At 41.8% G+C, this 22530-nt stretch overlaps 1 protein-coding gene across 8 annotated transcripts in view; it reads left to right on the top strand.

The window, feature by feature from the left end:
• Nucleotides 1-22530, top strand: part of LOC140426802 (matrin-3-like) — a 67022-nt gene that overhangs the window by 10289 nt on the left and 34203 nt on the right. For all 8 annotated transcript variants that reach the window (XM_072511999.1, XM_072511997.1, XM_072511996.1 and 5 more), the window contains exons 2-5: nt 4011-5077; nt 11386-11447; nt 14460-14498; nt 18836-18933. In XM_072511999.1, the coding sequence (XP_072368100.1) occupies nt 4184-5077; nt 11386-11447; nt 14460-14498; nt 18836-18933 (1093 nt within the window). In that variant the 5' untranslated portion in view covers nt 4011-4183. The remainder of the gene's footprint in view (nt 1-4010; nt 5078-11385; nt 11448-14459; nt 14499-18835; nt 18934-22530) is intronic.

Below are 22530 nucleotides of genomic sequence, written 5' to 3'. Positions count from 1 at the left end.
AATATTCTAGGTTAAATTCAAAATTAAAGAGAAATGCTGTGCTCCAACTTTTCATAGAAAATTCAGCGTAGAATTTAGTTCTTGGCACTGATTACTTTTATAATTTCATCCACAATTTTTGCTTGCTCTTAGAATGTCAACAATCTCTGGACAGTAACTTGTTTACTAAAAATAGGGAAATGCTGATGTATGTACACCATCACATTTTTTAAAACATTGTAAGTGTCTGGCAGCTGGAAAGTGACTTGGGAACTTTGAGTATTTTTGCAAATTTAGCCTGCAGTTTTGAGCTTGTTTTATGGGCATGGATGATTTCTCAGCAGATTAAAAAAAGAAAATTGGATCCCAGTTTTCCTTTTTCAAAAAAAATTATTAAGAATCTCTAGATTTGGAAGGAAGAAACCAGAAAACCTCCTCATAAAGGTACAATTTAAACCCCAGTTTTGGTTTAAGTAGTTTCAGGTTGGCTCAGTCTCATCTCTAATGAAGTTGTGGGTTCAAGTCCTCTTTTGCAGAGGATAAATAGTTTCCCATAGTGAACCCTGCCCAGATGTAAGTTTTTTTTCTGAGCTGTTTATGTTTATATTATTTATCTTGCCCAATTGTTCTTCCTTGGTATTACTCATGGACACTTTGTACTGGGATGTGAAGGCTGGTTATGAGATAGGATTGAATCATTATTGCTAGTTTTATTTGTTTTGGCGCACTGAGGATTACGGTACAAAGTATCCATTGCTGCTCCAGAGTCAAATTGGAATATTTCTCTGCTGTATCAATCCCATTTTTCTAGATGGTGTCTTGCTGGTGGAACATTTGTTTAAAAATTCCAATTAAGGGGCAATTTAGCATGGCCAATTCACCTACCCTGCACATCTTTGAATTGTGGGGTGAGGCTCACGCAGACACGGGGAGAATGTGCAAACTCCACATGGACAGTGACCTAGGGCCGGATCGAACCCAGGATCCCAGCGGCGTAGGCAGCAGTGCTAACCACTGTGCTGCCTTTCTGGTGTAGCATTTTGATTGGACCAAGCCCTACTTGAATGCAGATACAAAATATTTATCAGCTACATAACATATGTAACAAAACGTAAACAAATCCAATGAATTCTGTTAAAATTATCAAGTTAGAAAGATGTATCTGTTGGAGTTAAATACAGTAAGAAGTCTTACACCACCAGGTTAAAGTCCAACAGGTTTGTTTCGATGTCACTAGCTTTCGGAGTGCTGCTCCTTCCTCAGGTGAATGAAGAGGTATGTTCCAGAAACATATATTTAGACAGATTCAAAGATGCCAGACAGAATCTGTCTATATATATGTTTCTGGAACATACCTCTTCATTCACCTGAGGAAGGAGCAGTGCTCCGAAAGCTAGTGACATCGAAACAAACCTGTTGGACTTTAACCTGGTGTTGTAAGACTTCTTACTGTGCTCACCCCAGTCCAACGCCGGCATCTCCACATCGGAGTTAAATACCACATTGAACAAAACAAAATTCTAAATCAACAGTCAACTACTAGGTAATTGAGAGCAAGCCTTTGTGTTGAACTGTCCATGCATTTTAACTTGTTGAATCAAATCATTTTATCAATTCTAGGAACTTGCTGAAGATTTGACTTTTTCAGTCTTTCTGGCAGAGAGCAGCTCTGCGAACATGGACAGTGAATATTTTGCTGTGGAAAAGGGACTATAGACTTTCCGCTTGTTATTGGACACCAGTGCTTAATCCTAGATACTCACATAGTCAGAGACGCTTGATAAATTTGCACCCACGTCATTGGCTTTCTTGTAGATTTGAAATCTGAAATAATGTGATGACAGGTCCCCTGAAGGGCCTGAGCAATTGATAAATGTAGTTGTAATTCCCCAGCTGGACTTAATAAAATGAGAATTAAAAAAATTATATTAAAATGTTTCTTTTCCCTCCCAAAAATGTTTTAATGATAAGACGAATGTCTCCATTGATTTGATACAGTCATTCTGTCAACTGGAATGTTCTCATTCATCACATTCATCAAGTAACAAGGAGAGTACATATCAGGCAAACAATTATGGAATAAATGTAAGAAATACAATTTCACGAAGGAAATCTCTTTCTTGGAATGTATTTATTTTGATGGTGCAGCTATTCCAAAATAATAATTTATAACTGACGATTTCTATCAAAACAAATAGTTGCCCTGAAAATTGTTTAATTGATAGTTTGTTTCTAACCCACCTGAATATAATGTTACTTCGAAAAATATATATGTCTGTAAATGCAATGTTTAAATCAAAATGATGCAGTTTTGAGGATCCAGCTGCATACATTTGCCTAAACATGCTTGGTCAGGCTTTCGCCAGCACATGAGAGGAACCAACCCACTAATTTTGCTTGTTTTGATATCAAAAGAAAATCTGATTCTGTGCATGTCACATGACTGATGCTCTATAAGTGTTCTAAGGTTTTCAGTCACATGCAAGCTTGGCAGAAAAATGATCAGATCTCAGTTTTCGTTATTGATAATCTAGTGGTACAACTGGTCTTGTAGCAGGTAAGTCTTTTTGCAATGGTCAGGAAAACTTTTTACATTGCATATATCAAGGATTCACCATTCTATAGCAATGTGTTTGCCAGATAAAATTGGAACCAATGCTCTTTATTGTTCCAAATTGTAGAAAAAGTCACCGAGCAGATTTGGAGTGTTGTGTTTGCAGTGCAGACAAGTTATTTTTGAGGAACTTCAATATCCTACATCTTGAATCCCTGAAATGTTTTTTAAGTAACATTTTTCACACCAAAGAGAGTGCCATAACATCAAAAAATATACACTTAACACAAATATTTCCTACATCACATCAAGGTGCTCTGAAGAATGGACTCTGCTGTTACTTTGTTTGTTTTGATGGTGTCCGGATTGATTTAGATCTTTTGATGTTTTGGCAATGATGCAGAAAAGTGTACAATGTTCGTTGTTTCTCATTGCCTTATCTACCGTCTTTATAGTGCATATGCACTTGGTGCTTAAAAGCATGAATCAATAAGGTAGGATTTGTTCAGTCTTGAAATTTTGGGTTGGCTTTCAAACCCATCCAGAGGTAAGGTTTTCATTTCAGACGACTTCTGGGATGAGTAATGTTTATAATTACATTTCCATATAACTTTGAACTGGTAGAAGAAATTCATGGGGAAAACATTTGTAAGCAATTGTCCACAAAGACAAAATATGCTGACCATCAGTGTCTTAAATGTAATTATCCAACAAACAGTTCTGATTTGGGTTGGATGAACAGTAGTTACATTCAGCATTGCAGCTATTCCTTGCGAGCCAGTTGCTGTTTTAATACTCCTTGTTGGCTTTATTCCCTTATTGTACAATTCTGTGCACACTTTTATTTGTTACCAGTTAATTTAGATTGCAGACCACTTACTGAACAATATCTTCAAGAGATATGTCCTTGCAGAATGAGTCATTTGTAGGTCCTTTAATACCTTTAATAAAAATATTGACTTTATTGAAGTCTGAAATGAGCGCTATAAATGCGCACACAGCCTCTTTCTTTTTCAGTGGCTTACAACACATCCAATCCATGTGTTACTTCCCTTTCTGCGAATGGTTGCAATATCTTAATTTTTACAAAGTATTTTCTAAAATGTTACTCTAAATTTATTTGTGATCTTCAAAACGGCTTAGATATCCTATAAACTTGGGTTGGAAATATCTTGTTTACTTGAAATGGTTTGGTGGCCAGTTACCATTTTTGATGTTGGCATTCGCCATGTTTTCCCACTGACATGCCTTTTGAGATTCTTATCGTTTCTCGTTAAGAGGTTGTATAGAGTACAAAAAAATTATCCCACTGCATTGGGTTTTGCATGCAACTGTGAAATGTTGCATTCGATCTTGTTGTTTAAACTGTCTTTCTGCAGACCAGTTTTGGACGTCTAACTTTCAAGATGGATCGAGATGCATGGTCCTTTTGAGGACTTGGGATCCCTGATCTAACATTTTTGTTTTAACTTTTCAGCTTGGCAAAGTTCTCTGAGGAATCTGTGCCATTACTCGCATCAGCCATCTGTTAGACGAAGTTAGATAGCGAAACAGCTTTCTACAGAGCCAGCAAAGGCTATCTACTAACCACTGAAGAATTATTTTATCCTGCTCTTGCCAGTTTTGAACTAGACTCTCTCTTGTGCCAGAATGTCATTGGGTAGAGCCCAGCAGGATCACAGTCGTGGCATGAAGAAAGACAGTCATAATATTGGATTCTTTCCTGCAGCACAGTCTGCAAATGTCGCTGCGAATCTTGGGAGAATGAACCAGGGTGCACGAATGGGTGGCTATATGAATTTTGGACGGGGGCAGGCAATGGGCCTACCAGGGATGGGACAAGGACTTCAAAATATGTCTTCAGGTGGTGGGCCCTCTCGAGTCAGCGGTGGTTTGCCGTCCTTGTTTGATCTAGGCAGTCGCAATCAAAACTCGCTTGCCGTTCAGAAACGGATTGATGCAGACAGGGCCAGTAATATTTTAGCTACCTTTGGCCTTTCATCCAGGGACTTGGATGAACTAAGCCGCTATCCTGAAGACAAACTTACTCCTGAATCCTTGCCGGACATTCTTATGCAGCTTAAAAAGAAAAGAAATGATGAAGGGACATCTTTGAATTACGGCAGAGGTGACAGTTCTCCTCGGGATGATCGTTCCTTCAGAGCCTCCCGTAATGAATGGGAGGAAGAAAGGCGCTTTCGGAGTAATTTTGAAGGTCGTGATCCCGACGCTGATCCAGTGGTCAATTATGACCATGGTTCTTCTCGAGAGTCAAGTTCTAGATATTATGACAGGAAGGACTATGAGACTGAACGATTAAGAGGTGATGACTTTCGTAGAGATGATATGCGTATGTCTGAGCCAATGTATGATTCTGATTATGGAAAAATGGGGCCCACTCCTTCCCGTGGGCAAGAAAGATCTCTTTTTGAGAGAAAGCGAGGATCTCCTTCACTGAGCAACATAAACGATTACCATGGTTTCTTGCCAACAATGTTCCCTCATTTGTGTTCGCTGTGTGATGTAACTGTTCATTCCATGAAGGTGAGTGACCTCTAATTTAAAAATTGCTTTATAAAGTATAATTCTGACAAACAACAGTTCTTGTTGGACTTGTGGAAACCTCATTTGGTCATAATTTGTTCCAGATACTCTTTGGAACGTCTTAGCAACATGAAGTACTGCACGGGATCGCTTCATTATTATCAGTTTAATGACAACTGACAGCCATTTAGAAGCAGTTGCCATTTGTAGTATGCATCTCAAAATTCATGCACAGATTACTGATGGAAACTATAATATTTTGGACTTGGTGAAATCAAAGGGGTGTGCAGTACTTGTAACCCATTAACATTCTTATTAGTTAAAAGAAGAGGGAAAGTGACTTTTCGCCATCAGAAATTATGTGCCCCCGTGGCAGTTAGAGCATATGTTATGAATTTATCACGCCTTGGGCCTCCATTTTTTTTCCATGTTAATTTTTTGACATTTCAATATATGGTGCAACTTGGTACATGCAAAATGCCTTTCTCCAAAGGACCATGTTCAAAAGAGGATGGTGCGTAATGCACATCTAAATACAAGACCGGTTTCCTTTCAACACTCAACACTTTGGCCTGTTTTCCACTTTGCCTTGTGGCAATGTCCTCTCTTTTCCCTTATTAACTAAAGATGGAGCTTTCTGAAATGTCACCAGTGAAGATATTTATATAAAAGAAAGCTTAAGTTGGCACTGATGTCTGCAGTCCAGCACCCAGTTGCTTAGCTACAATAAGAGAAGATTATTTTCAACATCTGTTTGGGATTCTTACTAAACCAGGTGACTGGAGTCTGCACTGGCTCTGTCATACTTCTGGGTGGTTTTAAAAAATAAATTTACCATGAAGCTTAATGTACGTGAAAACATTTATCGACGTGAGTGGTACAGTACTGTACACACATTTGATTTTGTATGTTGCAAAATGTGCTTTTCAAGCTGGAAATTTTAATTGTGGTTTACATTCCTTTTGAAGGGAGTGGAATCTTATTAATTCAGAAGTTTTACCATTTCTATTGTAGATAATTGAGTCCATAGATAGTTTTATTTTAGAAATCCAGAATTTATCACGGTTTTATATGGAAGGGTGCTGTATCAATGTTTTTGAAAGGCACTACCTCAAAATAACATTAGAAATAATCACTTGATCCAGGGAAATTCACGTGATCGCATTACAGCTGTTCAGACAAATTCTTTATAGTATAAATGATCACCAAAATATGTCAGTTGGTCTTATAGTTTGGGGTGTTCCCCTCCGATAGACCATGACAGCATCTCATTAAGTGACTTTCCTCTGTGGCATGGCTAACACAACCATTACAGTGTTGGGGATTACTCTCTGATAGACCATGACAGCATCTTATTAAGTGACTTTCCTTTGTGACATGGGTAACACAACCATCAAAGTGTTGCTTTTCAATTTGGTTCCTAATAGCTAGTCTTCACTGAAGTTTATCAGCCTTATGGCCATTTTCTGTCTGGGCAATATATTTGGTTGAAATGTTCAGGTATTTTAAATTTTTTGTAATTTCCCAATGCAAAAACTTTCAAATATCCACATGTTACAGGAAGATATTTCCTATTGCTATTGATCTGAATTGATACCTTCAATAAATTTAAAGCACTTCATTTGGTTTGAAAATCTAGTTTGTGGATTTAATGATTTTTACCGACCTCCGGAAATACTTAATTGTTATTGTATAGATTTGCTTTCTTTCGCTGTTCTCACAACGATGCAAAGCAAACTATTAAAACGCACAGCTAACCTATTCTGTGTATGCAAAGATTTGGACTAAAGATTAACCATAGTGGTCGACTTTTCTTAATCGAACTCTACCCACACCAGATTGTAGTACCAAGAAAGAGTTTACGGTTGCCATAGGTATTATTGCCTGGGACTGGGCTCGAGACAATATCAATAGTGCTCTGAAAACAAACCATTAACTTAGCAGAAAGATTAAAAGTTTTGTGGCCTGAATTAAGTGAAAGATTAGTAAAATCGATCAGATAGCTGTTCTGAATATAATTTATCCCCCCAAAAATCTCTTGAGGCACCATTAATGATTTGATCGAGACATATTCACCAGCTATGATTGAGAAATAATTAATTCAACCACCTCCAGGTTTGCACCATTGCATGCTTGCATACCACATTGAAGATATCTGAGGATGCGTGGATCTGATTCATTTCTCTCCTCTCTCTCTCTCTCTAATAGCTTAACATCAACTGGCTAACCCTCGTCTTGCCTTCAGTGATATCACTCTCACCTTCCATGCCCTGATTCATAATTGGGATCTCAGCACTGCTGGACTGAGGAGTGCTACATTAGGTGAAACGTTAAATCAAAATCACATCTCTGAGGGCAGTACGGTGGTGCAGTGGTAGCACTGCAGTCTCACGGCGCCGAGGTCCCAGGTTCGATCCCGACTCTGGGTCACTGTCTGTGTGGAGTTTGCACATTCTCCCCGTGTTTGCGTGGGTTTCGCCCCCCACAACCCAAAGATGTGCAAGGTAGGTGGATTGAACACGCTAAATTGCCCCTTAATTGGAAAAAATTAATTGGGTACTCTAATTTTATTTTTTTTAAATCACATCTCTGGTGGACATAAAACTTCCAAATTACCACTATTTCAGGAGTTCTTCTAATGGTCAGTCCAACCCGTTTCTCTCATCAAAAGGCATTAAAACATTTGTCATGCTTGTTTATAAAGGCTCCATGAAAATGGCTTCTGTATTTGCCTATGTAACTGAAAGTAATTCATTAGTTGTGATGTGGAATTGATTGTGACATAGAAATCTAATTTTCTTTTATTATGTAGTGTGGCACTGTGGGAGTATTTAATGGCGAGGTGCCAAGCAGTAGCCCTACATGAAACTGTACTGGCCTTGCAGTAGTTTAGCACAAAATGTTTTTTTACCAGTTAAACTTGGATTTCTGAAAAGAGAATCTTGGATTTCTGAAATCCAGTGCCCCAAATAAAGAAGCACTCAATTCTGAGTAGTATAGACTGCCTGTATTCAGACTTTCAAAGAGTGAAATCGACTACCAAGTAGCAACAACTGCCAGTTTTTCTGTTATGCCACTGCTGAAAGGCCATTGCTATGTAGAAGTGAAGAAATTAAAGCCAAACTTAACTCTCCCCATTTCCATTGCAGCAAGATTGATCTCTGCTGTAACTGAACCAGTTGAGAGATAGGATTGAATTTATTTGCACCTCTTTCCCCAATAATATCTACTGGTATACAGATTAGTTATGAAGTAAAGATTTGCATGTCCACAATAATTCTAAATTTGTTTTGTAACCTAGACATAAATTTGGTGAAACATGACAGATCTCTTCAAAGGTGGTGAGTTTAGCATTCCGCATAAATACATAGAAAATATGAGAGATGAGAACGTGATGAAGCAAAAGCAACAGGAAGATGAATAAAATGAGCAACTAAAATGAGAGGGAAAAGATTATCAGGCAATGGGCAATTATAACTAACACATGAGAGAAAAAGGAATGCAAAAGCCAACGGACATATTTTAAAAATGTGATCACCATTTTGTTCCAGGAAAGAACTGTGATACTTGATTAGTAAGTGTTAATTTGCAAAACTGGCGACAATCTGGTGGCTAAAAGTACAAAAGCAGTCTAACCATTTTCAAACCTGGGTTTTGAAACACAGGCTTTAAGCTTGAGGATAAAACGTGTTGGATGATCACAGTATGGTGGGTGTATCTACACCACATGGACTCACCACCATCATCTCAAGGGCAATTAGGGATAAGCAACAAATCCTGGCCAAGCCAGCGATACCCACATCCATGAACGCATTTTTTAAATGTTCTCGAGAATCATTCTCTTTGAGTCTCTGGCTGGAGATCAATGAAGATTTTTTTCATTCCAGATACCATGATCCTTGGAAGATGGAACTAGTATCTAAGCTTTAATTTTTTTTCCTGTCATATGTTATCTTCCAGTTTTCTATCCTTCATCACTTCTCTGCCTATCAATGTGGTATTCACAAACCTCGTGATTTAAAAAAGAAACTAAAGCACTATAATTTTAAAATGACTGACAAATGACTTGAGAGTTGGGAGTAAAAATATGGTACTCCTTTAGAAATCTCAGTGCAAGGTTGTGGATGTGTGCTGCAATACTTTCATGGAAGAGGACGCACTGAAATTTGGCGATCAAACATCCCGCTTTCCACCAATTATTTTTTAAATTAAAAGGCAATTTAGCATGACCAGTCCACCTACCCTGAACATCTTTTTGGGTTGTGGGGATGAGACCCACGCAGACATGGGGAGAATGTGCAAACTCCACATGGACAGTGACCCAGGGTCTTCATCGACGTGAGGCAGCAGTGCTGACCACTGCGCCATCATGCCGCCCTATTTCCACCAATATTCAAATATTTCCAGCTGGAGTGGTCTTAATTTTGAGAAAATGTCTTTTCAGAATATTAGTGCTTCAACTACAGTAAGCCATGTACTATCTTCAACTACTGCGGATATCTGATTTGTAGAGAATATTTGAATCCCTGCTGTTCAGCAGGCAAACCCCCTCATTCTCTTTCCTCCCTTATGAGTGCCATAGTTTGAGCCATCATGGAATATGTCAGACAATTGGTAGAATGTGTAGATTGTGAAAAATATATTCAGTTCTTCACATGAATTGTAGCAGACTTGTAAGAATCTGCCCCATTCTCTTCCCCAAAGAAAATGATTGCGCTTATGAGCCCTGTTTTGTGTGCTTGAATTATCTTCAGTCAACATATGGGAAAAGAGTGAGTTTGCATAGGGGTGGTCAATAAACATGGAAGTCCCTTAATGAGATGATGTGATTGGCAAAATAAATTTACTATGTGGGCTATGACATGGATAAAAGTCGTATGGAGGGAAAACTTCATTTGAAGAATGAAGTTGACTGCATTTGGGGTGAGTAATACTTTTTCATGAACTGAATTTTACAATTTATACTTGGTTCCTTGTGATATTAAATATTTGTCCCACAATTCGTTAAAAGTCTTACTTGTCTCAGAAAACACCATATTCAGGATAGTGATTATTTCTTTTGTTACTATTTCACTGTTTACATGAAATCTGGTTATTTACATAATGTATACTGTGTATGTAATTTACTTTTCATCCAATGATTTAAAAACGATAGAGCTTTATTGGAGAGGAAAATAAACGTTAAATCAAAAGTTGCTAGATTGTTAAAAGATTAATATGTTTTAAATCTTTTTTCCCCTCCCCTATTTGGAGGGGAAAACATATTGATCCTGGCTGATGTCATCGGCAAAGCGTGGAATGGAAGGCTCTGGTTTTGTTTTGTCCTATCCTTCCTGAAGCCTTGACTTCTAATTTGGGACGGCTCCTCAAACACTGGCCAGGTTTTTTCCTCCGTTTTTGGTATGTGATGGTGAGTGACGTCTGGCTATTTGATCATAAAGATAGAATCCAATAATGCACTCACTCAACAGTCCAACAGGGATGATTGAGTCGTAATTGGGAGTGTAGTTATGGTTTAGTTCAGTTGGCTGGACAGCTGGTTTGTGATGCAGAGCAATGCCAACAGTGCAGGTTCAATTCCTGTACCAGCTGAGGTTATTCATGACTTTATTATTCATGGTTATTCATGCCTTCTCAACCTGCCTCTTCGTCTGAGGTGTGGTGATCCTCAGTATGACTTCCCACCAGTCAGCTCTCCTCGAAGGGGAAAACAGCCTGTTTTCAACTGGGACTATGGCAACTTTTACTTATCTAATTTCAGGGATGATAAAAACAAGTGTGTTGGGCTGACATATATCATGATCACTGAGTAATTAGCTAGATTTTGCTGAGGATAGAGCAATATAAATATTACCACCACTAGCTTCTTCCTCTCAAAGATGTTGGGGTATACATGGAGGATACAGGATCAGTCTATAAACAAAATGGGGAAGAACATATGATCAGTGTAATACCAAACTGTTAAAAGGACAGTGGCTCAGTGTTTATTTCTTTTGATTCAGGCACATTCTATATATGGAGGTTGAACTATATGCTCAGAATAGCTTACAGTAGCAAAATATTTAAATTACTCATACACAGTGTATATTATCAAATAACAGGTTATGAATTAATCCTGAGATTTAAATGGCATTTATAAACTAAGATTTCATCCAGCATTGTTGCTGGGCGCTCATTCAGCTTTTTCCGATAATCCCACTGTATTGAATCAATCTAATTTGCTTCTTACTGGACTGATAAAGATTTGCACCTGTTAGTACAGAATTTGTGATTTTTATTTCTCCCCCCCACCCCTCCCCCTTATTCAGGATTGGAACCAGCATAAGAACGAACCAGCACACAAACGACGTTGCTTGCTGCTTTTGGAAATGTATGCAGTTCTTCATTTACTATGAAAAAAATAATTTCAACTGTTTTTAAATTGGATCCCAAATTTATGTGGGATACATGAGTAGTAAATGCAATATTGATCATGTAAGAATATTTGACACTTTCCATTTTGATTCTGTTTGGAAACTCCCTCTCCCCCTCCACCCAAAAAAATGTTTTTACCATGGTTTTTGAAGTCTCAGGTGTGGGGTTCAGAAAGTAGCCAAAAGTCAGCCTGTGTTTATGATCTACACTATATTTTGCTTAGAATCAGATATTTACAGCACTAGGAGGCCATTTGGCCCATCACATCTGCGCTTTTTGACGCCACCATTGAGCTCAATACCTCTTGACTCAAAACACTTCAGGTGCATATCCAACTATTTTTAAATGTTATAAGAGTTTCTGCCTTTCCTATCTTTTCACGCAGTAAGTTCCAGGTGCACTACTCTCTGGGTGAAAGCAATTTCGTTTAAATCCTGTCGAACTCCTATCTTACCCTAAATCTGTGCTCCTGAGTAATGGGCCCCTTAACCAAGTGGAATAGGGCTGCCTTATCCACTCTATCAAGACCTCTAATACCTAAAAACATAGAAAATAGGAGCAGGCGTAAGCCGTTGAGCCCTTCGTGCCTGCTCCCCATTAATTATGATCCTGGCTGATTATCCAGCTCAGTAATCTGTTCCTGTTTTTCCCCCATTTCCTTTGATCTCGCCCCAGGAGCTATACCTAACTCCTTCTTGAATACGTACAATGTTTTGGCCTTAATTGCAATCTGTGGTAGGGGATTCCACAGGCTCACCCTCTCTAGGTGAAGAAATTTCTCCTCATCTCAGTCCTAAATGGTTTACTCCGTATCCTTAGACTGAGATCCCTGGTTCTGGATACCCCCACCATCGGGAACATATTTCCTGCATTTACCTGGTCTAGTCTTGTTAGTTATACGTTTCTATGAGATCACTCCTCATTCTTCTAAACTCCAGCGAATATAATCCTAACCAACTCAATCTCTTTAAAACGTCAGCCCTGCCATCCCAGGAATCAGTTTGGTAAACCTTTGCTGCACTACCTCGATAGCCCCCTCAGATAAGGAGACCAAAACGGCACGCAATATTCCAGGAGCGATCTCGCCAAGGCCATATAATTGCAGCAAGACATAACTGCTCCTGTACTTGAATACTCTCTATGAAAGCCAACACATCATTTGCCTTCTTCACTGCCTGCTGCACTTGTGTGCTTACTTTCAGCGACTGCTGCACATTCAGATCTCGTTGTACAATCCCCTCTCTCATCTACAGCCATTCAGATAATCTGCCTTCCGGTTTTTGCGACCATTATCCGTATTATTCTGCATCTGCCATGCATTTGCCCATTCACTCACCTTGTCTAAATCACACTGAAGCATCTCTGCATCCTCCTCACAGCTCACCCTTCCACGCAGCTTTGTTGTCTGTAAATTTGTAGATATTGCATTTAGTTCCCTCATCTTAATCATTAAATCTATTTGCGAATAGCTGGGGTCCTAGCACTGATCCCTGCAGAACCACACTAGTCAGTGCCTAACATTTCAAAAAAGACCTGTTTATTCTTACACTTAATTTCCTGTCTGCTAACCTGTTTTCTGTCCATTTCATTACAATATCCCCAATCCCAAATTTTAGAATCTATGCTTATCTCCTTCGAAGGCCTGGGCAGATTTGGAGAGGACTGGGTTACTTTTGATTATTCCTTTGGGGTGGCAAGTTTTTAGAGCTAATAGAGTAGGGGAAATAAGTTGGGGCGCACACTGAGATAGGGTTGGTTAGTCATTGTTCGAATTGTTCAAGTAAGAGTCTGTACGCTGCGCCTCTCCATTGTTGGGAGTCCTTCAGTTTTGGGGTAGGCTTGATAGGGGGGGTCGGTGCCCTTCTCCAAGCCATGATCAGTTTCATTCCACAGCTATTATACTTCTTTATACATGATGCTTAAAAATGACACTTGTGGGTTTTTTTTTAATTCGCAAGATATGAACTACGTTAGTAAGGCCAGTATTTATTATCCTTGAGAAGGTGGCGGTGAGCTACTGCATTGAACCACTGTAGTTTGGTACTCCCACAACGCTGTTGGGTAGTGAATTCCAAAATATTGACCCAGTTACAATGATGGAATGGCATAATACTTCTGAACCAGGGTGTAGGGGAATTGAAGATGGTGATGTTTCCATGCACCTCTGATCCTTCTAGATTGGAGAGACCTTGAAGAAATCTTGGCATGTTGCTGCAAGGGACAGTATACTATGCAACCATGGTGAACTAATGGTGGAGGGAGCAAATGTTTAAGGTTGTGGTGGGGTGCCAATCAAACAAGTTGTTTTTGTCCTGTATGGTATCAAGCTTTTTGAGTGTTCTTGGAGCTGCAGCTGCCCAGGTCAGAAGGGAAAGTATTCCATTACACATCTGACTTGTGACTGTCGGCGGTGGACTGGCTTTGGGAAGTCCGGAAGCGAGTAACTCCCACAAACACCCAACCTCTGACTTCTTTAGCCACGGTATTTATATGGCTAGCCCAGTTAAATCGTTGGTCAGTGGCGAACTCCAGGATTTTGATTTTGGGGTGATAGTTTTATAAGAATTTGCTCCAAAAACAACACAATTTTAAAGTCAAATAATATTCAACCTCCGGCGCCAAGAAATGGATACAGTTCCTCTGATTTGTGTGTATTTTAATTATTTTTTTTAAAAAAAACATTCCAATAAAAGGGCAGTTTAGCGTGGCCAATCCACCTACCCTGCACATCTTTGGGTTGTGGGGGGTGAGACCCATGCAAAGACGGGGGAGAATGTGCAAACTCTGCACAGACAGTGACCCAGGGCCGGGATCAAACCCTGGTCCTCGTCGCCGTGAGGCAGCAGTGATAACCACTGCGCAACCGTGCCACCCTGCGGGTGTATTTTAATTATTGAACATGGTTGTCTGGAATGTTGGGGGAATGATTGGTAATATGCACGTAACAGATTCTTATTTTTATTTCTAGTTACCCACAATGGGTTCCAGAAGACGTTCCATCCACAAGGTAAATTCGAACTGCTTCCAGCGACATCTGGGTAACAATGTCAATCTTTGAGGAGCTCATTCCATGTATTTTTTGTTTTTGAAAATATTTTTATTCAAATTTTAACAATCACACAACACAACATTTCCAACTGAACTAACCCCAACACCCCCCACCCCCAAAACACCTGTTAGCGACAACCAGCTCTCCAAAATGTAATATAAACGGAACCCCTCACTTGTCCACCTCAAGGCAAACTTCACCTTTCCCAAACACAGGAGCTCCATTAAATCCCTCAGTCCCACTGAGGCAGAGGGTGGAGAGTCCAAAAGGAGCAGCCTGCAAGTGATCAATGAGGCGAAGACTAACACCTGCCCCTGCACCCATCGACAACTCCGAACCCCGAATATGGCCCTCAGGGAATAGGGTTCCAAGTCCACATGGAAGGTCGTCGACATGGTACTGAAGTACACCCCCCCCCCCCCCCCAAATCTTCCCCAACTTCGGGCAGGACCTGAACCTATGTACCCCTCCCACGCCACCCTCACACGTCTTCCACACCTTCAAACAACCGGCTCATAATAATAATAATCACATATTGTCACGGGTAGGCGTCAATGAAGTTACTGTGAAAAGCTCCTAGTCGCCACATTCCGGCGCCTGTTCAGGGAGGCTGGTACGTGAATTGAACTCGCACTGCTGGCATTGTTCTCTATTACAAGCCAGTGATTTAGCCCACTGTGCAAAACCAGGCCCATCCATGATGTCGTCAGGTGTGCCCTATTTTAACTGAACCAGCCCCAGCCTTGCACACAAGGTTGAGGCATTCACCCTCAGCAGCACCTCATACCATAATCCCTTCTTCTCCAGCTCCATCCCCAACTCCTCCATACACGTGGCTTTAACTCCCTCCAGAGACGCCCTGTTCTTCTCCAATATTCTCCCGTAAATCGCCCCCTCCAACGACGAGGAACCCCCGGGGAGCATACTGTGTCTCCAGCTCCTTCGAGGTTACAAATCATCTTTCGAAAAACAGATCATTCGCTCCCTCGGTCCTCCCTGCCCCAAAACCACACATCCATCCTCCCAGGCTCAAACCCATGGTTCCCTCGGATCAGCATCATCTTCGACCTCGCCCCAAATTCAAAGTGCTGCTGAAACTACCTCCAAATTCGGATGTGCTCATTCCATGTATTGTTAAAATTGTAATGGCTGCAATTTTCTTTCCCCTGTATCACAAATGTATGTTTCACTCCAGAGGCACCAAAGTAACTAAAGGCTGCATTTTCTGCCACTACAACTGCAGAGGGCACACTCGCCACACATGCAATCACTGCCATTATCAATATGCAGGTAGCTGCCTGCATCAAAAAGAAAATTTGGTTTGGATGCCTGCTTGCTTGCTGTAACCTCGAAGCTTCTGTACACCAACCATCTGGTTGCATAAATATGTAGCATATACAGCACAGAAATGGGCCATTCAGCCTAAGCAGTCCATGTTAACATTTTAAGTATATTTATTGACGTTTTACATTTTAACAAATAATGAAACAAAACCACAGAAATGGCACAGCTCAGTAAGAAATAAAAAGTCTCAACATATATGGATACAGAGGGGAACAGGAGAACAGCAATATAGCTGGTTCAATACAATCATTAGACTCAATTTGACACATCCATATGCACTAACAGTGAACAAGTGAGAAAAGAATACGGCCATGAAAAAATGGTGCATGCGTCCTATGCAGCGATTGCTTGCAATGACCACGAGAGTTGAGGATAAATACATTGTGCCATTTTTGGGGGCACATCAGCATGCATCTCGAGCAGCACCTGAGCCATCAATGACGTACAGCAACCTCCTCCCTTGGATAACAGACCCGTGTGTATCCCTGCAAGAATCAATCAAGGATACTTTATACCCACTATAACAAAAAAGGAGAAGTACAAAGAGATCATTTCACATATTTATTCAGAGAGAATCAGCAGCTGTAGATTTGGATTATAATCACCTCCCAACAACCTAATCGAAACGGTAAAATAAAAAGAACTGCCAGGAGCAGAAGGTCATGGGATAAAAGAGGACCAAGAGCCAGCCATGGGTCTGTACTCCTAGCGCACAACCACCAGCTATTAATGAAGAAGTGAAAAACCTACTCGTTCAGACTCGTCCCAAACCTAAGGAGGGCAACATGATAGCGATCATCATGCCGGACCCGTCTCAACCCCAGGAGTCCGTCAACCAAGGATATTTAACCGCATCAAAGGAAAACCCAACCTCTCAGGACGTCTCTAATAAGTGTCTTCGAGAAGGAATGTCTCAAGCATTAGTGGACAACAGGATAACAACCACCTCACCGGATCTGGCCTAGTCCTGCACACTTGACACATAGAAGTCAGGACACCCAGCGCGCATCAAGACCTCCCAGCCAGCTGGACCTGCACCTTACCGACCATACCCAGGAACCTGTACCAACTCCATCGACACTAGAAAAATCACACTGGCCTCAACCGGGGAGACCCCACCACCAAAGAGGAGAAGAATCGCCAAGCCACGCAATAATTGGGTGTCTTGGGAGGTCAATGACACCCCCCCCTTCCAAAAAAACACTATGTCATTATAAAGAGGATACTAGGGGACAATACAGTATTGCCGGAACAGATAGAAAAACACTCTTCCCGTGGAAGACCCAACCACAAGAGGGATGGCACTCAGGAAATCACTACATAAGACCACTTGGAGGAGGGTGCCTAACTCCACAATCAAACCGAAGAACGGTTCCAACAACATAGAGGCACAGCGTACAGTCTCTCATTTCAAAAATTCAAACAAGAACTAGCCAGCCCCATCCAAGTGTGCACTCCTACTTATTTCTAATAGCTCTTTTTTTTAAAAAGCCAACCCCAAGGAAGAATCAGAAGGAACCCGGTCCTCTCCAGGATACATGATCAGCCTGGACATTCATAGGATATAAGCATGGATTCTCAAAATTCATAGTAATTAAAATAAACCCGTTACAATTAGCTCTAACTGAGGGCTATCCTCAATCCTAATGAGGACTTAATTAACCCTACCACCTACCTCCACACTAACCATCCATCCATCACCCTGTAGTGACTCCATTCATCTTCACTATAAACAAAATAAAAGGGGTGTCTAAAATACACTCCTTTCTCATAACTTCAAGGATTACAGCACATTAAAAAGAACGCGGAGCAAGACTGCCCAAACCACATAATCACATGATTTTTTGCTAAATCAAAATAACCGATGACTCTTGTGCTCACACCTCGCCCATTCTTGGAGGGAAAAAGACAACAAGAAATCAAGAGCATAATCAAAAGGGAGCAAAGTCCAGGATTATTGATGAATTGCAGGATAATAACACCATCTATGTCGGTTGGAAAGGCCAGAGCTAAGGCAGGATCGTCTAAACAACACTCGGGATCCTTCAATAATTCCATCGAATGAATTGCCTTCACCTCTGCCATGCTGTCGCCCCAACACTGAGTCAACCTCGGCCCTTGCCGGGGTGATGACTCAACACAATCAGCCACCTCCAACCCTTCATGACGAGCATCGAGAACAAGATAGTATAAGACCAGTGGCCGGGGCCCCCAGCTGACCCCAGGTCTCGAAGACCCGATCTAATGTGCTTTGTCGAACCTGATGTGCCCAGCCTCCAAATCATGATTGTTAAAGCATAGCAGCCAATTATCAAACTCAATTCGGAACTTGTTTTCCACACCTCACAAGAGCATGCCAACATTTATGATGCTGCTACTCTAAATCTTATCTGTGCAACTCTCCCTCAGCTGTTTGTTTAGCCTCTCCTTAAATGCATCAATGCGATTTGTTTCGAATCACTCCATGTGGTAGCAAGTTCCACTTTCTCATCGCTTTTTGGGTGAAAAGTATCTTCTGAATTCTCTATTCGATTTTTTGGAAACTGTCATATTAATTGCCTCTGTTCTCTTCCACATAAGCAGAAGTATTCTGTGCCCCTTCTATCAAAAACACTCATAATTTTAAACATCTCTATTATTAGGTCACCCTTCGATATGGAGCTTATATCCTAGTTTATAAACCATGTAAAAACTAAGCTTAAGAGTGACCTAAACTGAAGTGGTAACTTGAAGAATGGCCTGGGTGCATGATGTAGGCTCTGCTTTTGCCCTACTGCTGAGTCCCTGCAACTTGGGAGATAATTCTGCATTCATTCTGTTGATTGCTTATAAACATCTCTAGTTTGATTTGCATTGTCAATGCACAGGTTTTGAAAAGGATATGTTGCAACTTGCTTGATAAGTTGAATCTGCTTGCATATTAAATTTGCTTTTCCTTTGGGCTCCATTAGGTCCAATCCATCTGCACGACAGACCAACATTGCTCCAGATGCTGCATCAGCACTCCTTGCAGCCATCAGACAGCTGGATGCGCTGGACCCTCATGGAGGTTGGGATAAAATTATCTTGTCTGCAAATTATATTGGCAGATCAGAATTGTTATTTTTTGTGTGCGCTCATCCTATTGTTCACAGTTGTCTCACTGAATTACACCTCAAACAATCAAGCGTCTCCCAGTAACACAGAATTGGCTGCTATCAGATGCATAAGAGTTGGCCTAATGGTGACTCTCCGCCACAGCTAGCTTTGGACATCTACCGAGTAATTTCCTCTTTTTAAAAAAAATGATAATTCCAAGTGCCATCAGTGGAAAGCACAGTCCATCTCTTAGAACCCAGAGTTTAATTTGTTGCAGACAAGATTTCCCTCTGGAACACAAAGACTATTGGTTACTACTGTGGCAATGGTGAGATTGGCGAGGTATTGGCACATTTGAAAAAGCTGCTCATTAATTCAGATGAAATTGCCAGGTTTGCCTGTAACAAGGTATTTTTCTCCAGTCTCACTAATATATGTGAATATACGGTGAAGGTTTCCTTACCCAGAACTGAGTCCATAGAAATTAGGCTTCAAGTTGGGTCACAGCCTAACTACTGGGCTTCAATTTTGAGCAGCCATGTGATGAGCAGGAGTTTATAATAAACTTGATTGCCAATTTCAGTTATCCATTGGATTTGCAGCTTTTATTTTTAAAGTGAATAATTGAGGTACTTGCATTTTCCACATTGTACAGTTTGTAGGCCATATATTTGTAAATTCATTTTTGCGGGAAGTGGGCTTCGCTGGCCAGGCCAGCATTTGTTACCATCCCTAATTGCACTTGAGCAGGTGGTGGTGAGCTGCCTTCTTGAACCGCTGCAGTTCATGTGATGTAGTTACACTCACTGCTATTCAGGAGTTTCAGGATTTGGACCCAGCAACAGAGAAGGAACGGCGATATATTTCTAAGTCAGGATGATGAGTGACTTGGGGAGCTTCTAAGTGGTGGTGTTCCCATATATCTGCTGCCCTAATGTTTCCAGATGGTAGTGTTGTGGTTTTGATAGTGGTTGTGGGTTTGGAAGGTGCTTCCAAAGGAGTCTTGGTGAGTTTTTATCAGACCTTATTTTGCTCCATTTAGTACAAGAAATTGAGCCATCTTTGCAAAACAGATTTAGAAACATCTACAGCCAAACGTTGTGAGTCATGTGCTAATATTATGATGGAAAGGTCATGCTGAACCATTGAACCTGGATGGGATGACTAGTATTGATTTCCTGGTTATATGGTACATTTAAGAAAACTGAAGCAGCTTTTTCAATTTGTCATTTCACTTAATTAATATGTAGGCTATATGTGTAAAAGAAATAATTTCACCCCCTAAATTCATCATACAAATGTGAGATTTGCCAAAATTTGATCATGATCAATTGGTGGCAATTCCCTGCAAAACTAATGCACCCTATACCAACGGATAGGTTACCATGATGACCTCCTGAGGGAGTGAGTTAAATTATTGGCAAAGTGTAGCTACATGAAGCAATTATTTCTACCATGTTATCATGAGGCAGCACAGTAGCTCAGTGGTTAGCGCAGTTGCTTCACAGCTCCAGGGTCCCAGCTTCGATTCCGACTTAGGTTACTGTCTGTGCGGAGTCTGCAAGTTCTCCTCGTGTCTGCGTGGGTTTCCTCCGTGTGCTCCGTCATCCTCCCACAGTCCAAAGATGTGCCGGTTAGGTGGATTGGCCTTGCTAAATTGTCCTTGGTGTCCAAAAAGGTTAGGTGGGATTACTGGGTTACAGGGATAGGATGGTGGCGTGGGCTTAAGTAGGGTGCTCTTTCCAAGGGCCGGTGCAGACTCGATGGACCAAATGGCCTCCTGCACTGTAAATTACATGATACCATTGGTTTTTTTTTTAAATAAACATTTTATTGAGGTACTTTTGGTATAGTAACAACAACAAAATTCATGAGCCATATTACCTCTCGTACAGGTCCCACCCTTATTGACCCCCCACTCTAATCTAAACTCTTCTCTCCCCCCCGTCCGCTGACAATTTCCCGCAAAGAAGTCGACGAACGGTTGCCACGTCAGGGTGAACCCTGACAAGTGACCCTTTCAAGGCGAACTTGATTTTCTCCAAACAGAGAAAGCTAGCCATGTACGACAGCCAGGTCTCCAACTTCGGGGGCTTTGAGTCCCTCCATGCTAATAGTATCCGTCTCCGGGCTACCAGGGAAGCAAAGGCCAGAACATCTACCTCTTTCTCCTCCTGGATTCCCTGGTCTTCTGACACCCCGAAAATCGCCACCTCTGGACTCCGCGCCACCCTTGTTTTTAACACCGTGGACATGACGTCCGCAAATCCCTGCCAAAATCCCCTAAACTTTGGACATGTCCAAAACATGTGGACATGGTTCGCCGGTCCTCCCGCACATTTTGCACACCTGTCCTCCACTCCAAAGAATCTGCTCATCCGGGCCACTGTCATGTGAGCCTGGTGAGGGCAGTACGGTGGCACAGTGGGTTAACACAGCTGCCTAACGGCGCCGAGGTCCCAGGTTCGATCCCGGCTCTGGGTCACTGTCCATGTGGAGTTTGCACATTCTCCCCGTGTTTGCGTGGGTTTCGCCCCCCACAACCCAAAAATGAGCAAGCCAGGTGGATCGGCCAAGTTAAATTGCCCCTTAATTGGAAAAAATGAATTGGGTACTCTAAATTTATTTTTAAAAATAAAAAATGTGAGCCCGGTGAACAACCTTAAATTGTGTCAGGCTGAGCCTGGCACATGTTGCGGACGTGTTGACTTTACTCAACGCGTCTGCCCATAGACCATCCTCTATCTCACCTCCCAGCTCCTCCTCCCACTTGCGCTTCAGCTCCTCGGTCTGCGTCTCCTCCGACCCCATAAGCTCCTTATAAATGTCCGAGACGCTCCCTTCTCCTATCCACCCTCTGGAAACGACCCTGTCCTGAATCCCCCTTAGCGGTAGGAGCGGGAAGGTTGACACCTGTTTACGAAGGCAGTCCCGCACCTGCAGATACCCGAATTTGTTTCCCCTCGCCAACCCAAACTTTTCCACCAACGCCCTCATACTTGGAAAGCTCCCCTCTATGAACATATCCCCCATCCTCGCAATCCCCGCGCTCCGTCATAACCGGAAGCCCCCCGTCCATACTTCCCAGGCAAACCGGTGATTATCGCAGATTGGGGCCCAGACCGATGCTCCCACATGCTGCCTCCACTGGCCCCAAACTCTCAGGGCCGCTACCACCACTGGACTGGTGGAGTACCATGCCGGCGGGAACGGCAGAGGCGCAGTTACCAACGCCCCCAAACTGGTGCCCTTACATGAAGCTGCCTCCATACGCACCCATGGCGACCCCTCCCCCACCACCCACTTCCTGATCATGGCTATATTAGCCGCCCAGTAATAGTTGCTAAAATTTGGCAGCGCCAGCCCGTCCTCTCCCCGACTCTGCTTGAGCATTACCTTCCTTACTCGCGGGGTCTTGCCTGCCCAGACGAAGCCCGTGATCACTCGACCCGCTTAAAAAAGGACAGCGGAATAAAGATTGGGAGACACTGAAATACAAATAGGAATCTCGGGAGGACCGTCATCTTCACCATTTGCACCCTCCCAGCCAGAGACAATAGAAGTGCGT

This window comes from Scyliorhinus torazame, chromosome 7, assembly GCF_047496885.1.
Source record: "Scyliorhinus torazame isolate Kashiwa2021f chromosome 7, sScyTor2.1, whole genome shotgun sequence".
Classification (NCBI taxonomy): Eukaryota; Metazoa; Chordata; class Chondrichthyes; order Carcharhiniformes; family Scyliorhinidae; genus Scyliorhinus; species Scyliorhinus torazame.
The sequence above is the reverse complement of the archived record's forward strand: the minus strand, read 5'-3'. Positions and strand labels throughout refer to the sequence as shown.